Raw genomic sequence first — 20946 nt, 5'->3', positions numbered from 1 at the left:
AGATAAAGCAAAAGCCCATTAAGTATCCTTTATAACTTCCAGAAGTGTATCTGGAAGCAAGACCCTCCTTCTGTCTATGCAAAGGAGGAAAGGAATTATGATTATAGTTACAAACACAAGTTCGAGTAGGTAGGTGGCTTAGCCTAACAGAAATACTAGAGACTAGGGGCACTTGGGTGGCTCAGTTGGTTGAGCATCCGACTCTTGATTTCAGCTCGGGTCATAATCCCAGGGTCGTGGGATAGAGCCCCACATCAGGCTCTGTGCTGAGCAGGGAGCATGCTTAGGATTCTCTGTCTTCCTCCCTCTCTGCCCCTCCCCCAGCTCTCTCTCTTTCTCTCAAATAAAATTTAAAAAAATACTAGAGACTGTGTTTTAAATTCAATATACTATTAATTGTGTCCTGGGCAAGTCATGGGGCTTTCCAGGTTTCTATTTTCCTATATTCAACATAGAGAAAATAATGTCAAATATAGCACCTTTGGTCATCACAACCAAAATGAAAATGATCAAAAATAACCTAATAAGTATTAGTGTAGGGGCGCCTGGGTGGCTCAGTCGGTTGAGCGTCTGACTTCAGCTCAGGTCATGATCTCACAGTTCCTGAGTTCGAGCCCCACGTCAGGCTCTGTGCTGATAGCTCAGAGCCTGGAGCCTGCTTCGGGTTCTGTGTCTCCCTCTCTCTTCTGCCCCTAACCCACTCACATTCTGTCTCTGTCTCTCGCAAAAATAAATAAACATTAAAAAAATTTAATCAGTATGAGTGTAAAATGAAAAGTATATGAATTGTTACAATTCAGAATGGTCTAAAAGGTAATTCTTGGCAAAACAATTTTAGAAGGTAGGTTCTTTTTGTTTTTTGTTTTTTTGTTTTTTTATGTAAATTGAAACATCCAACTGAAACATCCCCCACACTAAAAAGTGGGTGTGTGATAGCACTGGTTAGGTGTGTGATTCCTGTAGCCTCCTACAGGGAGAGGACCATGTTATTTTTGTATCCTTACCTCCTCCCATATCATACACCTATTCTAGAGAAAGAAGAGTAAGCAGATACTTTGATTGGAAAGACATGGAAATGATGTCTGTATTTGGCTGTAAAGGAGGTGAGAGGACAAGATTTTAAGGCCCCTTGGTGTCTGGCCTGGCTACGGCCTTGCATTCACCAGCATAATGAACCACAGAAGAGGCATAGCTTCAGGGCAGGCATGGTAAATACCCTGGATTCGGTTTTGATAGGGTTGGGTTTGAGCTACTTATGGCCACCTGCACTGAAATGTCTAGTAGGAAGTTGGAATTCTAGGTCTGGAACTCAGAAAACATAGGTTCGAGTCATCACTAAAACTACAAATGAGCCTTGTAAAAAGAATGTATAGAGATTTTTTGACCTTTAGAGTTATGACAATATTTGACACCACTGATTACCCATTCCTCCTTGAAAATCTCTCCTCTTGGCTTCTAGTACACCACCCTCCCTTGTTCCTCTCCTAAATCTCTGGGTATTTCTTTGTGGGTCTCTCTTTTTCATCTGGCCTGTGACTTTAGAGTGCCCTGGGGCTCAGTCCTTGCATCTATCTTGTGGTGACCTCCTGTAGACTTTTTTTTTTTTCTTTCAAGATTTTATTTAAATTCAAGTTAGTTAACATACAGTATAGTATTGAGTTCAGGGGTAGGACCCAGTGATCCATCACTTATATATGAAACCTAGTTCTCATCCCAACAAGTTCCCTTCTTAATGCCCCTCATTCATTTAACCCATTCCCCCACCCTTCTCCCCTCCAGCAACGCTCAGTTTGTTCTCTATAGTTAAGAGTCTCTTATGGTTTGCCTCCCTCTCTGTTTTTATTTTAATTTTTATTTCCCTTCCCCTACATTCATCTGTTTTGCTTCTTAAATTCCACAAGTGAGAGAAATCATATGGTATTTGTCTTTCTGATTGATTTATTTCATTTAGCATAATACACTAGTTCCATCCACACCATTGCAAATGGCAAGATTTCATTCTTCTTGATGGCTGAGTAATAGTTCATTGCGTGTGTGTGTGTGTGTGTGTGTGTGTGTGTGTGTTAGTGTATCAACAGTTGATGGACATTTGGGCTCTTTCTATAATTTGGCTATTGTTGATAGTGTTTCTATAAACACTGGAGTGCATGTGACCCTTCAGATCAGTATTTTTGTATCCTTTGGATAAATACCTACTAGTGTAAGGTTTGAGGAACCTCCATTCTGTTTTCCATAATGGCTGCACAATAAGCCGACAGTTATAAAGATAGTTTCTATTGGATGATTTCCACAGTTTGGAGTTCAGACTTATCTCCAGTATTTTAGACTCCTAGCTAATTGACCCTTATTTCTCTACTTGGTTTGGAGAAGGACCACCTTATATGACTGACATATAATGAAATTTACTTGTGATTTTTTTTCTATTGTACCACTAGTTTTTGAGGATTTTTCACAGTGTAAAATGACAGAATCATAGATTGCTGTGGTTTAGGCTGTGTATATAGTAAAAACTATGGGTTTTAGATGTTTGAGGGAAATTCCTATGGAAAAAAGAAAGACCTGTAGAAGAACCCACAACAAGGTTAATGGGCATGCCTCAGGGTTTTTGAGATTTCAGTGTGTACATTTCTGTTTAGCTTACACAAGTATAAAGCACTTTAAGTGAAAAAATATTTTCTGGAAATTTATAAGATGAAATTACATGGTATCTACTCTTTTATTGTCTGGCTTCTTTCACTCTGTGTAATTATTTTGAGAATCTTCCATGCTATAGCATGTATTCATAGTTCATGCATAGGCATCTCAAATTTAACGTGCCTGAGACCTGTTCCTGAACCACCCTCCCACACCTGCTGCTACCACAGTGTTTCCCAGGGCTATTGAAGGCAGCTCTACCCTTCCGCTTGACTCACCACAAACCCTTGGAATTACCTTTGATTATCTGTTTCTCCCACCTTATTCTCACTTGTTCCATCTACTTTCAAAAGCCTTCTTACCATCTTTGTTGGTACTGCCCTGATCAAATACCATCACCTCTCTCCTGGATTAGTTAACCATCTCCTGCCTGGTATTCCTGCTTCCACCCTTGCTTCCTCTGTCTTCAACCCAACAGCCATGGTAAATATAATAATAATAATAAATCAGATGATGTTACTCCTCTGCTCAAAAAGCTTCAATAGCTTCCTGTCTCATACCGAGCATAAATGCCCAAATCCTCACTCTGGCCTGTAAGGAGCTATCATCTGTCCTCTTGATGCCTCTAGGACCTCAAACCTACTATTTCCCACTTCCTTCATTTGCCCGTTCCTGACCCACCTTAGCCACTCAAAATGCCAGGCAAACTTCCCCCTCAGGGCCTTTGCATTTGCTCTTCTCTATCTAGAACATTCTCTCTCATTTATCTCCACGGTTCTCTCCCTCAACTCTTGCAGGTCTTTACTGAAATGTCACCTTGTAGAGGCCTTCCCTCATCACTTTCTTGAAAATTGTAACTCTGTATCACCAATACTTTTTTTGTTTTTAAGATTTTATTTTTAAGTACTCTCTACACCCAATGTGGGGCTTAGACTTACAACCCGGAGAGCAAAAGTTGCATGCTCCACCTGACTGAGCCAGCCAGGTGCCCCCATATTGCCAATACTTTTTATTCCCTTTCCCTGCTATTTTTCTCCATGGCACTTATCACCATCTTACATCCCATATGTTTTCATGCATTTTACTTATTCTTAACATTTCTGTCTCTTGTCTCCTCCTATTAGGATATAAACTTCATGAGGGCAGGATTTTTTTTTTTTCTTCTCACTGATGTATCTCTAAAACTTACAATGCCTGGCACATAGTTTGAACTCAGCAAATATTTGTTGATATAAAGTGAGGCATGAGAAAGAATATAAAGAGATTCTTGGGAAGTATTAACATTTAAAGGATCTTTGAATCATTCAAGTAAGAATTTAAGGATTATATTTCTATTAAATATACATTAAATACTATAAATACAGTACTTGCCTTCGGCATGATTTCCTTTGGGCTGGTTCAATTTCTTTTTACTTTTTAACTTTTATAAAATAGCTTCTTTGAAGCATTATCGACATAAATGTAAGTGTTGACATATGTATATATGCCTGCGACCATCACCGTAATCCAGATAATTCATGTATCCATTCAAAAGTTTTCTCATGATCTTTTATAATCCCCCCCAACCTGTTCTCACTCCTCTGTTTCTCCCTTCCCACCCAGTCCCTTGGCAAGTACTAATATGCTTTCTGTCACCATAGATTAGATTACATTTTCTTGAATTTTATAATTTGGAATCACACAGTATATACTCTTTTGCTGTCTGGCTTTCACTCAGCATAATTATTTGGAGATTCTTCCATGCCATAGCATACATAGTTCATAGTTCATTCCTTTGTTTGCTGAGTAATAATCTGTTGTATGGATATCCAACAGTTTGTTAACTCTTGATGGACAGTTGGGTTGTTTCCAAATAAAGCTGCCATGAACATTCGCAAAGTGCAATTTGTTTCTGAGATTTGGGGTTCAGGATAGCAGCTTCACTTTGCTGAGTGACAAATACGAAAATCAGATCAGCTCAAAGAAACTTCGTTGGAAGCAAATGTTAGGCATTAAGCAGTGAATGTGATTTGGCCAAGTCAGTCGCTGATGTGCTGCTGACAGCCTGCCTTGGTTTCTGCCTGCATTATGTTTCCTAAGTGAATCATGTCAGGAGTCTTAGACATATCAGAGGTGCAGTGCTGAACACAGAGGCTGATTTATGGATCCCTTGAAAGACAGACTCAGTCTCCCAATAGGAAGGACATGATATGACAGGATTACATTGCTAATGTTTCCTGGGTGCTAACCCCAGGGTCTGCCTGTTTCCCAGCCTTTGAAATTCAGGCCTCTCACACTTATAATTTTACAAAACATTTTTTTGGCCTCTGCCCTCAACCATGTATCTAGGCCAAATTTCTGTTTTCAAAGTTTTGCCAACCCACATTATCTGGGTTTTTTGTTGTTTGTTTGTTTTGTTTTTGTTTTTGTTTTCACACCAATTCAAGCTGCTGCAATTGAATCTGCTTTTGGATTTGGTCTGCCTGGTCTTCTCTTGGGAGGCATTAACACATGACTGACAAGTTAATAGAGGGCAAAATTTGATTGCAGAGGTTTGGCTGAAGAATATGGATTTTATTTTGGCTTGTTTACAAGTGCGCTATCAGCTGTAAGAATAAACTGTGAATATAGGTCAATTATTTTCTAAAGCCTTGTGTATTTCTCTGACTGTTTAACTGATGGTTTTCCCACTGCAGACATGCTCCTGGTGTCTGGAAATCCCTCTGACTTTCCCTTTTGCTCTCATGGAGTAGTTGCTATGGACAGCTGGGATGATGCTGAAGAATTGCTGGCCACAGATGTAAGGCTTGTTAGTTACCAAAGTCTGGTAATAACAATGAGAAATGAAAGCATTTCAGATCTTCCTTCTGAAGGGTCCAGGAGAAGTGACTTTCCTTCCTCTGGGGGTGGAGGGTGAAAGGAGCCCCGTTAGATCTGTGGCTGTTCAAAGTCTACTAACTGTAAAAGTGCACATTGGTCAGTATGGTAACTTTGGAACATGTGGCAACATGGGTAGATGTTTCAACTCAGTGACACCCACTGTTTTTATTTGGTATACCTTTATAGTCTTTGTTCTTTTTTTTTTTTTTTTTTTTTCTATTTGGGGTTGCTACTATGTAGTTGGTTTGGGAAGATTTTTTTTTTTAAATAAAAGATCATAATCACACTGTATATACTACTTGGTATACAGAGTTTGCTTTTTTGATTAATCTTATAAACATTTTCAGTGTTATTACGAACTCTTCATAAACATTTAAATGAATATTTAATATTTTATCATACATTTGTCCTGTACTGTGTTTAGCTATTCTCCTATCGTTAGACTCAAAGTTTTTTTGATTTGTTTTTAACTGTGGTAAATGTTTATAGGCAAATGTTTTTTCTGTATATTAGATTCACCTTATGCTAGATTCCCAAAAGTGAACTTACTAGGTAAGGATTATGAATTCTTTATAGTCTCTTGATACATATTCTAAATTAACTACTAGAAAGATTGTACCAATTTCTACCCTATTGGAGTGTGTGAGAACACACATCTTACCACGTGCAGTGGCTTCTTAAGATTTAGGTCTTCAGTGACATGGCTTTTTCTTTTCTGAAACACTTCCTTTTGCCAGTCTTTGAATAAAGTATGTCTGGGGGAAATGTATAGGAGCCTCCAAAATAAGCAACCCACCAGATATAGTGTTACTTTCTGCCATTACAATAGAAGACAAAACCATTTACCTTATATAGCAAGTTAATGATCAATGGCTAGAAGGGAGAAGAGAGGAGCAGGGCATCCAAGGAAAGTTCTAAAACTACTGGAAATTAAACAAGCCTTCCTAATTCTCTTTTAAAGGGATAAGCAGACTGCGGGTGACCAAGTGCCAACAGGCCCGATTTGCATTGCTTTGAACAGAGCTGTCACACCTCGGGCTGTGGCGATCTGTTTCATTCCCTTTGACAGCCTATGGAGTGTAGGGATGTGTGACACACAGCAGGGGTGAGGTGCTTACTGCAGCCATTAGGCAAATGAAGATATGGCCATCTGTTTCTCTTTTTACAGCGGGCCATGGACATCTTGGGCTTCCTTCCTGACGAGAAGTATGGATCTTACAAACTCATTGGAGCCATCCTGCACTTTGGAAACATGAAATTTAAACAGAAACCCAGAGAAGAGCAAGTGGAAGCAGATGGCACAGAAAGTAAGAATTGCTTTGAGGCCGTGGCATATATTCTGTTCAAATCCCTGAGCCCAGCCCTGCTCCCTTTTCCTTGCAGTTACCTTGCCTCTTAGATTTTGAAAACATTGAAACTGATCAGCAATCTCCCTCAATTGTTTCTCCTCAAAATTCTTCTCTTAACCATCATTCTGATGTATAATTCCAATATTTCAGAATGAGAAGCTTTCCTTAATTATTGACAATGCTAGTAAATTTGCTAAACTTGGGTACTATAGGATTAACTAGGAGAAAGCCTTCTGTCAGCACATAGTCTGCTGAGAAAAACAGAGAAAGGAGGAAATTACCAGAAGATGTATTAAATGACATAATGGAGGTGTGAACAAAGATCTTTAGAATTCCCAAAGTAGAGTTTCCATTGGGTTGAGAGTACAATGGCTTCATTTCCCTTTGTTTTATATTCACATTAAAACATCTATATTCTTGGGGCACCTGGGTGGCTCAGTTGGTTAAGCGTCCCGTCTGACTTCAGCTCAGGTCATGATCTTGCGGTTCATGAGTTCGAGACCCACATCAGGTTCTGTGCTGATAGCTTGGAGCCTGGAGCCAGCTTCAGATTCGGATTTTCTCTCTCTGCCTCTCTCCCCCCACTCTCAAAAATAAATATTAAAAAAAAAAACTTTATAGTCTTGCCTGTTTACCAAAAAAAATTGAGGCATCCTCCTTATGAGAAGAAAGAAGCAGGGCATCTGGGTAGCTCAGTTACACGTCTAGCTCTTGATTTCAGTTCAGGTCATGATCTCACAATCAGTGAGACTGAGCCCTGTGTGGGGCTCTGACCTGACTTCATGGAGCCTGCTTGGGATTCTCTCTCTCCCTCTCTTTCCCTCTCTCTCTCTCTGCCCTTCTCCCACTCATTCACATTCTCTCTCTCTCAAAATAAATGAATAAGCTTTAAAAAAAAAAAAAAGGGAAGGAAGCATAGTTATTATAATTATTTCATTTAATACTAAAATTCCTGGCTGCTAAAGCAAAAAAGAGAAAACCCATTCATTCAAATCTTTCAACAAGTAATTTCTTAAAATTTTTTGTTTTCAATTGTGCTAAAATATCCATAACATAAAATTTACCATTTTAACTGTTTTTAAGTATATAGTTCAGTGACGTTAAGCGTATTCACATTGTTGTACAACCATCACCACTCTTCATCTCCAGAACTTTTTTCATCATCTGAAACTGAAATTCTGTACCTATTAATAATTCCCTATTACCCCATTTTCTGAACCCCTGTCAACCATTAATCTATTTTCTGTCTCTATGAATTTGCCTACTCTAGGTATTTAGGTAAGTGAAATCATACAGTATTTGTCTTTCTATGTCTGGCTTATTTCACTTAGTATAATGTCTTCAAGATTCATGTTATAGTATATGTCAGAATTTCATTCCTTTTTAAGAAATGAATAATATTCCGTTGTATATATATTTCACATTTTGTTTATCCATTTATCCACTTACAGACACTCAAGTTGCTTCTACCTTTCACTACTATGATTAATGCTACTGTGAACATTGGTGTTTAAATATCCATTCAAGTCCCTGATTTCAATTCTTAAAAAAAAAAAAAAAAATTGTAATAGCTATCCTAATGGGTATAAAGTAGTATCTTCTTGTGGTTTTGATGTGCATTTCCTGATGATTAGGCATGTTGAGTATTTTGTCATGTGTTTATTGGCCATTTGGATATCTTCTCTGGAAAAATATTAATTCAAGTACTTTGCCCATTTTTGAATTGGGTTGTTTGTTTTTTAATTGTTTAATGAATAATTTTTGAGGCCAGTCTGTGCCAGGGGCTGTTTTGGTGCTCAGGATATACCTGTGCACATGAGATCATCCCTGTCCTGACTACCTAGTGTGGGAGATAGACCATTATACATAAGCAGACAAACACACATGAAGTCATAATGAAAAAAATAAAGCAGAGTAGAAGAATAAAGCATAATCGGGATTTGAAGGTTCTTGTAGATAGTCAGAAAATCCCCTCAGGAAAGAGAACACTTGAGCACAGATGAGAATGAAGTGAAGGAATGTGACCTGATGCTTGTGTAAACATCTTATATTAACATATTAAAATGTGCTTTTATGACATCTTATTTTGTTGCTTTTTTTGTTGTTGTGTTTTTGTTTTTTGGTTTTGTTTTGTTTTTGCTTTTTACACTCTTTGAAACAGGTTTTTTGAAGAATTGTTCTCATTATGAAAGCTAGGCATACTTATTTATCATAAAATACATACAAGAAAATGATGTACATAATATCCTCCAATCTCCCCAGTGGTTCCTTCTCAGAGTCTTTGCTGGACTGTCCTCATCTTTCCCACTTCTAAATGCTATAGAGATGCTGGGCTTGATCCTTGAATCTTTTCTGATTTCTTAGGTGGTCATCTCAAATTCAACCTGTGTAGAATTAAATTCTTCATCTCACCCCACCCCTGCTCTTCATTTCTCTTCATTTCTCAGTTTTTAGTAAATGTCAACTGGATTCTCTCAGTTGCCCTAACACTTAGCATCATCGTGAACTCCTTTGTCTCTGCCTTGCTGTATCTACCTTTAAATATGTATAAAACTCATAACTACTTACACACCATGACCATGTCTACTGTTAGCATCTAGCCCGAGGCATCATTTCTTACAAGATTATTGAAATAGCTTCTTTATTGGTCTCCCTGTCTTCACTCTTGTCTCATGACTGATAGTTCTGCACAGAACAGCCAATGGTGACTCTTTCATAGTGTAAGTCCATTCATGCCCTCTCCTTGCTCTAGACTCGCTAATAGCTCCCATGTTACTTAAAATAAGCCCCAAGTTCCCTTCATAGCCTCATCCTCTGTGATACCTCTAAATCTCTCTAATCCCACCTCCTACTGTGATACTGTGACTTTTTTTGATATTGTGATTTTTAATAAAAAAATTACATTTTTTATTAACTTTTTATTAAACTCAAGTTTCTGGCACAGAGTTCTTAAAACTTTTGGAATTTTCTAAGTGATGAGAGCAATAAAGGTGCTTTTGTTATGTTAATGAGTCGACTTTTGGACTGTAACTAAGGATGGGAGCTGGTCACCATTGGAACTAACCAGGTGGTTAGAGAGATGGAACTTTCAGTCCCACCTCCAACAGGGGAGAGGAGAGAGGCTAAAGATTTAGTTCCATCACAATGACCAATGATTTAATTAGTCATGTCCGTGTAGTGAAGCCTCCATAAAAACCCAAAAGGACAGGTTTAGAGAGCTTCTGGGTTGGTGAACATATGGAGATTTGGGAAGACAGTGTGTGTTTAGGGCATGGAAGCTTTGCACTCTTTTTCTATACCTTGCCCTATGCCATCTATTCCCTCTGGCTATTCCTGAGTGATTTGTTTTTATAATGAATTATTGATATAGTAAGTAATATATTTCCTTGAATTCTGTGAACCCCTAGCAAATTAATTGAACCTGAGGAGAGGGTCATTGGAACCACGGATCTACAGCCTGAGTCGGTAGCCCAAGAGACAACCTGGATTTGTCATTGTCATCTGAAGTGGAGGAGGGGGGAATAGTCTCATGGAACTGAACCCATGCAATCTGATGCTATCTTCAGGTAGAATTGAGTTGAATTGTAGGGCACCCAGCATAGGACACCCAGCTGGTGTCACAGAATTGCTTGGTGTGGAATCATCACCACCCCCACTACCAACCTATGTCCCCGAAATAGGGTACAGAAACTTCATCTACCATTTCCCCTTCTGTCATTCCCTTCATTCAGCCCTACTGGTCTGTTGGCTCTTCTTAGAGCATAGGAGCTCCTTGTTTCAGGACTTTTTCACGACTTCTCCTTTCATCGGGAGCTCTTTTTTCCTAGGCATCCTCATGGCTTACTCCCTCATTTTATTAAGGTGTCTTCTTCAATGGTGACTTCCCTGACCACTCCCGCTGCCTCCTGATCACTCTCTTTCTCCTTAACCTGAATATTTTTCTTCATGTCATTCACACAGCTATTTTTTATTGACCAACAGGGACTTAATTTGGTGTGTTCAGTGCTGTGTTTCTGCGTTTTAAAAAAGTGCCTGGCACATGATTATTTGTTTAAAAAATCCTACTTACTCAGGGACAATCACTGCTAATGCCAGAGGACACAACTTTCCTGTGTTTTTATAGTTGAATATGCACAGAGAACTTTTTTAAACAAAATATATATGTTCATGCTTTTCATGTTGTTTCATTCTAGAGTTTTTCACTAAATTATATGTGAACATCTTCCGTATTTTCTGCAATAACTTTTTAGATGGTTATAAAGTGTCCCATGTATGGATAATTAGCTTAAATATTTCTCATTGAATAATTTATTTCCAGATTTTTACCATCATGAACAAAATTTTGGTGAACACCCTTACAAATTCAAAGATATATATAATTTTCTTAGAATAAACTTCTAAAAGTAAATTTTTCTCTCAAGCTGCCCTATGTTTTGCCATTTATATTCCTATTAGCAGCTTTGAGAGTAACTTTCTCACTGTGTTCACTAACATTAACAGTTCTTTCTCTTGCCAAATAGCCAAGTTTTGTTTTTTATTTAAATATTAATAAAGTTAATTTTTGTGTGTTCTGACGCATTTGCATCATTTCTTTTTCAGATTTTTATTTCCATCCTTAGCCCACTTTTAAATTGAGCACATTTTGGGGGTGTGTGGGTGGTTCCATCAGTTGGGCATCCACCTCTTTTTTTTTTGTTTTTAATGTTTATTTTTCTTTTTGACAGAGACGGAGACAGAGCATGAGTGGGGGAGGGGCAAAGAGAGAGGGAGATACAGAATCGGAAGCAGGCTCCAGGCTCTGAGCTGTCAGCACAGAGCCCAACGCGGGGCTCGAACTCACAGACTGTGAGATCATGACCTGAGCCGAAGTCGGACGCTCAACCGACTGAGCCACCCAGGCACCCCTACAACTCTTGATTTCAGCTCAGGTTGTGATCTCCCAATTTGTGACATGGAGCCCCATGTCAGGCTCTGCCCTGACAGCATGGAACCTGCTTGGGATGCTCTCTCTCTCTGTCTTTCTCTCTGTCTCTCTTTCTCTCTTCCCCTCCCCAGCTCATGCTCTCTCTCTCAACATAAAAAATAAACATTAAAAAAAACTGAACATTTTTGTTGGAAACAATCAACTTTCTCACTGATTTCTTAGGGCTCTTAATCTATTAAGCGTTGGTGATTTTTCCCCCCAATTAACCACAGAGGGAGGATTGAAGGAGCTGGACAGATGGACAAGAGGGTGGAAAGAGAGAAGGCACCTAAACTGAAGGGGGCATTCTTGCCTTTACGTCTTTCTTGAGTGCCAACCCCACATTCCTAACTTCCTATGGCATAATCACCTGGTATCCTAAACTGTGTGGCTAAAACTCATTGTATTCTCGTCTCCTCCCACGAGACGAGATGTCTTTCTATTGACTTCTCTATTTGTATTCATGCTCTGCTCTTCTCTCCACTTCTCAGGTCAGAACCTCTTAGTCAAGTTTCTCAGTCTTTTTTTCCCTTTCTTATTACCAGTTTAGACCATCAACACTTTGCATGTTGGCATCTTGCAGTGGGTTCACTTTCTTTCTACTCTTCCTGCTCTGGTCTGTCTTGCACACCTGCACAAAATTAATCATTGTGAAGCCTGACTCTATGCCATTGCTTTACTAAAAGTCCCTTTACTGTTTCTCCATTATTTAATGAATACCTTATAGTGAGTGGCATCAGATGTCTTCTGTGACCAGAAATCACCCGCTTTTCTGTTTATTGCTCACTCCCTGACTTTGTGGTCCAGTTTGACCAGGCATGCTCTGGCCTGCTGCAGTGCCTGTAAGTCATGCTGATCTGTCTCAGATATTCTTGTTCACCTGTATTTGCCTATTATTATTAAAAAAAAATTTTTTAATGTTTATTTATTTTTGAGAGAGAAACAGAGCACAAGTGAGTGAGAGGAAGACAGAGAGAGAAACACAAAATCCAAAGCAGGCTTCAGGCTGTCAGCACAGAGCCCAATGCAGGCCTTGAACTCATGAACGGTGAGATCATGACCTGAACCAAAGTTGGACACTTAACCAACTGAGCCACCCAGGTGCTCCTCCTGTATTTGCCTATTAAACCATTCTCATCTTTCAAGGCTCAGATCAAATACTATTTCTTTTTGAAATCTTCCTTGGTCAGACAGTCCTAAGGGATTCCTTCCTCTTTCAAACTTTCCTAATAATCGATTTCTTTGTCTTTGATAAGAAGTTGTTTTACTGACTTGTTATTTTTTTCTGTTTTATTTACTTTCATGGATTATAAACTCCTTGATGCCCAAATTTTTTTGTCTTGTTTATCTCTCTTGCTACAGCATCTAGCACTTAGGCCTTGCACATAGTAAGTGCTTAGTAAACTTTATTCAATAATAATAGCGAAATGTGAACAGCTCAGAAATCATATTAGAACCCTACTTGAAAGGCTAACAATTAAATGTCATTCTTCTAACCCCTCTTTACATCAGCCAGGATTGACAAAACTGGATTTTGTTCCTTTCTTTATATCTGGTTGTTTACATATGGGATTGAACTGGGATGAAATTGTAAAGTTGGAAAAGATTGCCTTTTGTTTTTCTCTACCCCCTTACTTGTTTTCAGGTAAAGCCAGACTTTGTTCTACCTTCTTGACTTCAAAACGTACTTACTAAACCTGGTTACCATTCTTAAGAGAATAGTTTTCCAATTTGGCTGCACATTGGACTCACCGGCGAGCTTTGAAATTTCTGAAGCTCAGCCCTCACCCAGACCAAAGAATACTAATCATGGGTATAAGTACAGGCATCATTGTCTTTTTTACAACTTACCAGGTGACCCCACTGTGCAGCCAAGTTTGAGGACCACTATAATATGGACTGTGTTCTCAAATCTTCATGTATGTCAGAAGCACCTGGGGAACATGATAAAAACAGGTCCAGACCCAACCACCTTCAGCAAGCTCAGTCCTTTGTACCTTTATGAGCTCTCCGGGGTATTTTGATTCATGCCAATGTGTGAGAACACCTGCTCTAGCTAAACATTGCCTCTCCCAGGTAAGACCAGACAGCCTAATTAAAAATCCCTGGGTTTATTCACAAGGTCCTGGGGCATGATGGTGGGAATTTCATAAAGCCTCTTTTCAGAACATATCAGTTTACATGATGAAAATGTGTTTACAGACCTTGCTTTGTTCATAATATCATTTCCTTACTGTCTGATGGATATTTATTCATAGATTTAAACTATTTTCATCTTGGTTGTGAAACTTTTAGTGCAAATGAAGTCACTTATTTTTTAGAGCAAGATGACAAGTACTGTTTTCTGTCTAAACAAAACAAAACACAACGAAAAACTGAAGAATGTGTAATATCCACCTGTAGGATAAATGCAAGGTATACCACTTCTCTGTCTGTAGACACTTGACTGTCTGTGGAGTGGGTGGCAAATAATTCTGTAATGTTGGATGCTATTTCTGTTAGAGCTTAAGGTGGGATACTGTACAGAGAATTTGAGTTTCCTTTGTTCATGGATAAAAATAGACTCAAAAGACTGTCCTTAACACTGGAAAAAGGAGGTATGAGTTTGAGACTATTATTACCTGTATTGTCCATCTGAATGCTTCCAAAGCTCAGAAAACTGAACTCCTTTTTTTTGAACAGATATTGTAGGAACTGTTCATTTTTCACATTGTCAGTTAGAATTCATTTCCACTCAGATTCATCAGGCACATTACATTTCTCTTTTTTAAAATATTTTTTAATTCTAGGTCATGTGCTCTTTAAAGTTTCTTCCAGTGCAAAAAGGCTATGATTCTGATCCATCGGATTCTCAACTTGAAATAATCATGCTTTTGTCTCCAAATATGGCACTCTTAGCAGGGATATCTCAGCATAGGATGAGCACGTCTGCTCTACTTTTGATTTCCCATTTATTTCCCCAAATAGGCTTTGCATTTTGAAAGGATTCATAGCAACTGAGTACCTGGGCCATTATCTCTGACGTAGAGTAGGTGTGTAGCCTGTAGAAATGTATGTATAATATATATTGATCTTAGTTAACAAGAAAATAAATATTTCAAGCTTTTTAATCCTTTGTGAAAGTTTCAAAAGCCCACAAAAGGAAATGGATATAGTTAATACAAGTGACATACAGTTCTCTAATTGTTCTTTGTTTTTACTTTACTCCCTATTTGTGGTTATTGCTCAGGAAATTTTTTTACTCCTTAGTGAAGTAATGAAAGACTGCATTTTCACCTCTTGTAAGACATTGTTTCATACAGTGACTACATCAGAGATACTAGCATATCTCAGAATTCATATAAAAATGTAAGGTATAGCAGAGGGGTTAGATGAGCAAAATATTCCTTTGGCTTGACAACTAAAGAAATCTATAATTGGAGTGTGCTTATAACTTTTTGCCTGTGGCATTCTTTTGTATTGTCATTTTTTAACACATGATGTGATACATGTTTATTCTTTCTTCCCCACTTTCCTTAGAAAATGGAAGCACTGATTTAGAATAATGCCAATTGTGTGGGTTGTAGGGTTGTAAGTATATTTGTTGGGCAGCAGAGGTCACTATGGAGCAAACAGAGACGGTAGGAAAAGAAAGGTTTTGTTTTGTTTTTAATTTTTTTTAATGTTTATTTATTTTTGAGAGAGAGAGAGACAGAGCGCGAGTGGGGGGAGGGACAGAGAGAGATGGAGACACAGAATCTGAAGCAGCCTCCAGGCTCTGATCTGTCAGCACAGCACATGGGGCTCAAACACATAAACAATAAGATCATGACCTGAGCCAAAGTCGGATGCTTAACCCACTGAGCCACCCAGGCGGCCCAAAAAGAAATGTTTTTGATAAATTCAAGTATCCTGGCTTATGTTGATTATTGGTGGTTGTCTTGAATTATCGAATTACATGCCCAAGTCCCTGTTTCATTGAAAGAACCTACACATGCATATGTAGATGGGCAAAATAGGCAAATAATAAAGATGAGATTTTTCCTGTGTGTCAAGTATTTTGTTTTAGAAGAGGGCCAGGATAAAGAAATAGATTTCTTTTTACAACTGAGGTGTAATTCACATACCATAAAATTCACTCATTTAAAGTATACAGCTCAGTGAGTTTTATCATACTCACAAGATTGTGTAATTATTACCACTATCTAATTCCAGAGCATTCAATTACTTCAAAGAGCCCTATTCTACACCTGAAACTAATCTTACACTGTGTGTTAACTAACTGGAATTTAAATAAACATGTGAGGAAAAAAAACAGGAAAAGAATCCTGTACCCATTGGTACTTACTCCCTATTCCCTTCTCCCCCTAGTAACCACAGGGGCTACTTTCTGTTCTTTGGACTTGCCTGTTCTGGATGGTTCATATGATTGGAATCACACAATGCATGGCCTTTTGTTTCTGGCTTCTTTCACTTAGCATAACGTTTTCAAGTTTGCCATATTGAAGCATACTTCAATACTTCATTCCTTTTTTATAGCAGAAAAAGTTTCCATTGTATTTATATACAGAATTTTGTTTATTCATTGGTTGATGGACATTTAGGTTTTTTCCACTTTTGACCGTTATGAATAATATTGCTAGAAAGATTTGTGTGCAATTTTTGGTGTGAACATATGTCTTCACTTCTATTAGGTATATACCCACCAGTAGAATTTCTGGTTCCTAGATTAACTCTATTGAATTTTTCAGTAGCTCTCAAACTGTTTTCCATAGTGGCTCTACCATGTTACATTCCAACCAACAATGTATGAGGGTTCCAATCTCTCTACACCTTCACCAACTCTTGTTATTATCTGTCTTTTTGATTATAGCAAGGCTAGTGGGTGTGAGGTGGCATTTCATTGTGGTTTGATTTGCACTTCCAAGAAGTAAAGTCTTCTAAACGTTTCAGATTCAAGCATTTTATTTCAAAACTATAGTCTACCTTGCTATACAGGTCTGAACATACCTTCCTTTTGTCCTCTGGGGAGTTTGTTTGGCTATAATTGAATGAATTGAAATAGTGTTTTCTCTTCCCTCTCCCCCCCCCTTCCTTCCTCCCACCTTCTTCTCTCCCCCTTTCCATCCAACCCTTCCTTCCTTTCTTCTGACCAGATGCTGACAAAGCTGCTTTCCTCATGGGCATTAACTCCTCTGAGTTGGTGAAGGGCTTGATCCATCCTAGAATCAAAGTTGGTAATGAATATGTTACTAGAGATCAAACTGTAGAACAGGTAAGGTGACATTTCCAGAGCATTATGACTCTATGATCTTGTAATAATTGTATACATATTGTACTTGTTATTTTTCAGCTTCTGATATTGTCTGCAACAAGAGCTTCTATAAAAAAGCAAGTAAGAGCTACTGTGATGAGTATTCGGGATGTTTTCACTTGTGATGCATACCACAGTAAATGGTCTTGTGTTAAGAATCTTTCCAGATTCTGAATATACTGTTTGACAGTTTTCCTGTAGGTAACAAGTCTCTTGGTAGAAGTAGGCAAGCCCTTTACTTGTGATCAACGTCTTTCTTGTCCAGCTCGAGAAGCTTTCAAAGCCATTAATTTCCAATATGAACAAAACTGGTAAACTGGCACCCCTCACCTATTTGGAATGTTGACTCTTTAGAGTAACAGACACATTAGTTGAGAAAGGGTTTTAAAATATAGGCTGAAGTTAGTACTTGAAGGAGGGGTGTTGAGAGCAGAAATGAGAGATGGAAGGTCATGTAGGTTTTGTTGTGCATCCAGGAGAATCTTTTAATGATAGAATAACAAGTACTCTCAGGACTGCTGATCCGGAGGCTTTGTCAGAATGCAGTAAGTGTTCCCAGGGCTGCCGGGTAATGAGACCATCTAAGTATGCTAGTGCATTTTAAAATAAAAATTTACATCTATAACGCCTGTTAGTCAATATGCGATACCATGCTGCAGTAACACATATGCACTGAAATCTCAGTGACAGCAAAATAAACATTTATTTCTGACACCAAGTCCAGTACAGATTGGATGGCCTTCTTCCGCATTGTAGTTAGGCCACCTGGAACACCTGGCCTCCAGAGTTGCCACGCAGGGGGGAAAGATGGTTTGTGGAGAGAGTGCACCCACCTTAACTGCTTGGGGCAGTGATCACACTTTCACTAATCGTCCCTTGGTGAAAATGAGTCAAATTATCCCCTTCGCTACAGGTATGGTAGCTTCCTGGAAAGAGAGAATGGTATGATCACACATAGTATGGATAAAGCACTCGCAGGCATTGATTCCTTCTCTTCTGGCAACAATACTCGGAGGTAAATAGAGGAATACTTAGGTTTTCCCGGTTGGAGAATCTGAGGCTTAGGAAACATAAGTAACACTGCAAAGGACACACAGATCATATCCAGGTGACATTTAGACTGTCTTACTTTACATACATTTTGAATCTGAAAATGAGATAGACAAATGTACAAATTTGTGATAGAAGACAGTTAATCTGATGACAATAAACTCTATCTTTGGTATATTAAAGCATCTGGTGTGACTATGTTATCTAAAACCTTTCCGCAATTTCCTTGCTTAGTTTACTCTATAAATCAATAATTCTACCTCTATCATAATACTATACTGAAACAATTACTCTCCATTTTTGTTCTCCCTCATCACTGGAGCTCCTTGAGGCCATGGACTGCGATGAATTCATTTTAGTACCCTTGGCCTCTAGCACAGTGCTCTCCAAGCAGTAGGTGCTCTATACACATTAAGATAAACTAAATATTGAGCTGAACTTGAACCACGATCAGCAGGACAAGTAGTTGAACTCTTTGTCATAGTGAAGTTAAGGGTGTTTGGCAGTTTCTTGCTTTTTAACACATTTACCACAACATGCATGCATGATGTGCTATGATTATAGAACAGGGACTCGCTCTGTATAAAACTAATGAGCCCAGAGGAGCACTGAAATCAAACCTTCTGCTCTTTAATACCGTGTTCTCAGGAACTGAGTGAGTTACCACCAGCCTTCACTATAATAGAACCAGTGAAGCAAGCTAATGTATTATCCAACATTAAAAGAAAAAAAAAAACAAAACACTCCTCATCTTCCGTCCTCTCTCTGTTTCTCTTTCTCTTGCTCCTGGAGAGAGAGTAGGGAAAGCACCCTGTAAGGCTTTTCTTTTCTTAGGGATTTTACTGACTTTATAGAGACAATTGCCACTGCTAAGAATAGAGATGTATATGTTCTGTTGATGACAATTGCAAACGATGGCAAAAATTCTTGCAGTGTTAACACTTACAAAATTTGGTTCCAGCTCTGATGCTGACTAACTCTGGGACCTTGGTCAAATATCTTCACCTCTCTGAGCACCCAGAAAAGAGGCTGAATCCCTCTGTGTCTCAGGGTAGGGGTGACTGGCATCTGAAAGGGATGGTCCTTCAGATGTGAGCACGTCTGACACATGGTAGGGGTTTTGCATTCCGGCTTCCAGGTGCTGAATGCCAGTAGCACAGTCATGATGGCAGCTGAAAACTGCCCTCTCAGGTTTCAAATGCGTTCTTTCTTCAGGGGCAGGTACCATCCCAAATTGAGAGCCACCACACATGATTATTCAGAACTAAGGTCCTTCAGATCTAGTATTTTATGATTCCATGAGAGTTCTAACTATACCTCTTAGAAATAAGTTGTTTTAATTTTATATTTTAATTTATTAAACAATTTTTTTAACATTTATTTTTGAGAGAGAGACAGAGAGATAGAGCACGAGTGGGGGGGGGGGGGGGTAGAGAGGAAAAGACACAGAATCGAAAGCAGGCTCCAGGCTCTGAGCTGTCAGCACAGAGCCCCACACAGGGCTCGAACTCACAGACTGCAAGATCATGACCTGAGCTGAAGTCGGACACTTAACCGAGTGAGCCACACAGGCACCGCAATTGTTTTAATTTTTAAGAGTTTAATAATGATTTAAAAATCACAATAATCAGTAACTACTGACTATGTGCTGAGTGCTTTGTATGGATATCCCATTCAATTGAACAACAAGCCTGCAAAATTGATCTTATTTATATTTCCCTTTTTATAGTCAAAGATGGTGAACCTTACAAAAATTAACTCTTCAAGGTAATACAGCTAGTAAATCCTGGAGTGAAGATGAGGAAGTAGTAAGAGTGGAAAGGAAACAGGAGAGTGGGAACCAACATTTATTGGATAGCAAATGCCAAATGTTGTGTTACATACATTTACATCCTCCGTCTCAGTGAGTCTCTCCCAACAACTCTGGCAGATGCATATTTTAATATTAATAAGTTAATGTTAAATTAATAAATTAATAAAAATCATATTTTAATATTTAAAAAGGCAGGGATCAAAGTGGCCACAAATGTGGCTATTTGACTCCATTTCTTTTTGGTAGTTTTTGTTCTATCCTGTGATACTGATCCTCAGTGATCAAAGTCTTCTGCGAGGTTATTTGAAAAAGAGCGAATGAATGAGTTCATGTAGTCCCTGAAAAGTGGAAGTGTAGGTCCTGCTGTGTAATTCCTCTTTATTGGATAGAAAAGGATGAAAATGATTAATTATTGAGCAGTATCTTGGCTTATTGGTTTCATTGAGCAGACGCCATATCGTCTAATTCCTCCCTTGACTACATCTTCAGGCTTTCTTCCTGTTTCTTCACTACTCTCCACCCCTGGCCAGTTTCTCTCCCACTCCCATTTCCAAACATTTAGGGAATTAAAAAGGGGTGAGCAAGTTCGTCATGTTCTTTTTAAAGTTTCAATGCGACTGCTGTAGACAGAGAGTGATTTCCTCAGTGCTCCAGAGGATAAAACCCTTCTTGGTGCTTTATCTGTGCGGGTGTGCTCTTGACGCCAATAATAAAAAACAGTGATGCCATCCGGCTTATGGATCACTGTGGAAATGACTCAAGATAACTGATCAGAGAGTGGGTGGCTCATAACTAAATCACCACCAGACACCAACAGGCTCCTGCTGCGTGCTCTCTCCTGGGCAGCTGAAGGATGGATGGGCTAGGCCTATTTTAAATGTTAAGTGCTCGGAGCCCATTCTGCTTCCAGGCTTGGAGACCGTCCGGCTGAAATTCACTCCTACCTGGGGTCTATCAGAAACCTGTTACTATCGCAGCACTTTTG

The 20946-nt window shown here is 38.8% G+C and overlaps 1 protein-coding gene across 1 annotated transcript in view; it reads left to right on the top strand.

The window, feature by feature from the left end:
- The window catches only part of MYH15 (myosin heavy chain 15), a 145074-nt gene that overhangs the window by 20804 nt on the left and 103324 nt on the right, over positions 1 to 20946 (top strand). Inside the window, exons 11-13 of the mRNA XM_049628137.1 lie at positions 5310 to 5413; positions 6662 to 6800; positions 16941 to 17059. Coding sequence (XP_049484094.1) covers positions 5310 to 5413; positions 6662 to 6800; positions 16941 to 17059 — 362 coding nt within the window. The remainder of the gene's footprint in view (positions 1 to 5309; positions 5414 to 6661; positions 6801 to 16940; positions 17060 to 20946) is intronic.

Source organism: Panthera uncia, chromosome C2 (assembly GCF_023721935.1).
Source record: "Panthera uncia isolate 11264 chromosome C2, Puncia_PCG_1.0, whole genome shotgun sequence".
NCBI lineage: Eukaryota > Metazoa > Chordata > Mammalia > Carnivora > Felidae > Panthera > Panthera uncia.
This window is presented reverse-complemented; position numbering and strand designations above follow the sequence as displayed.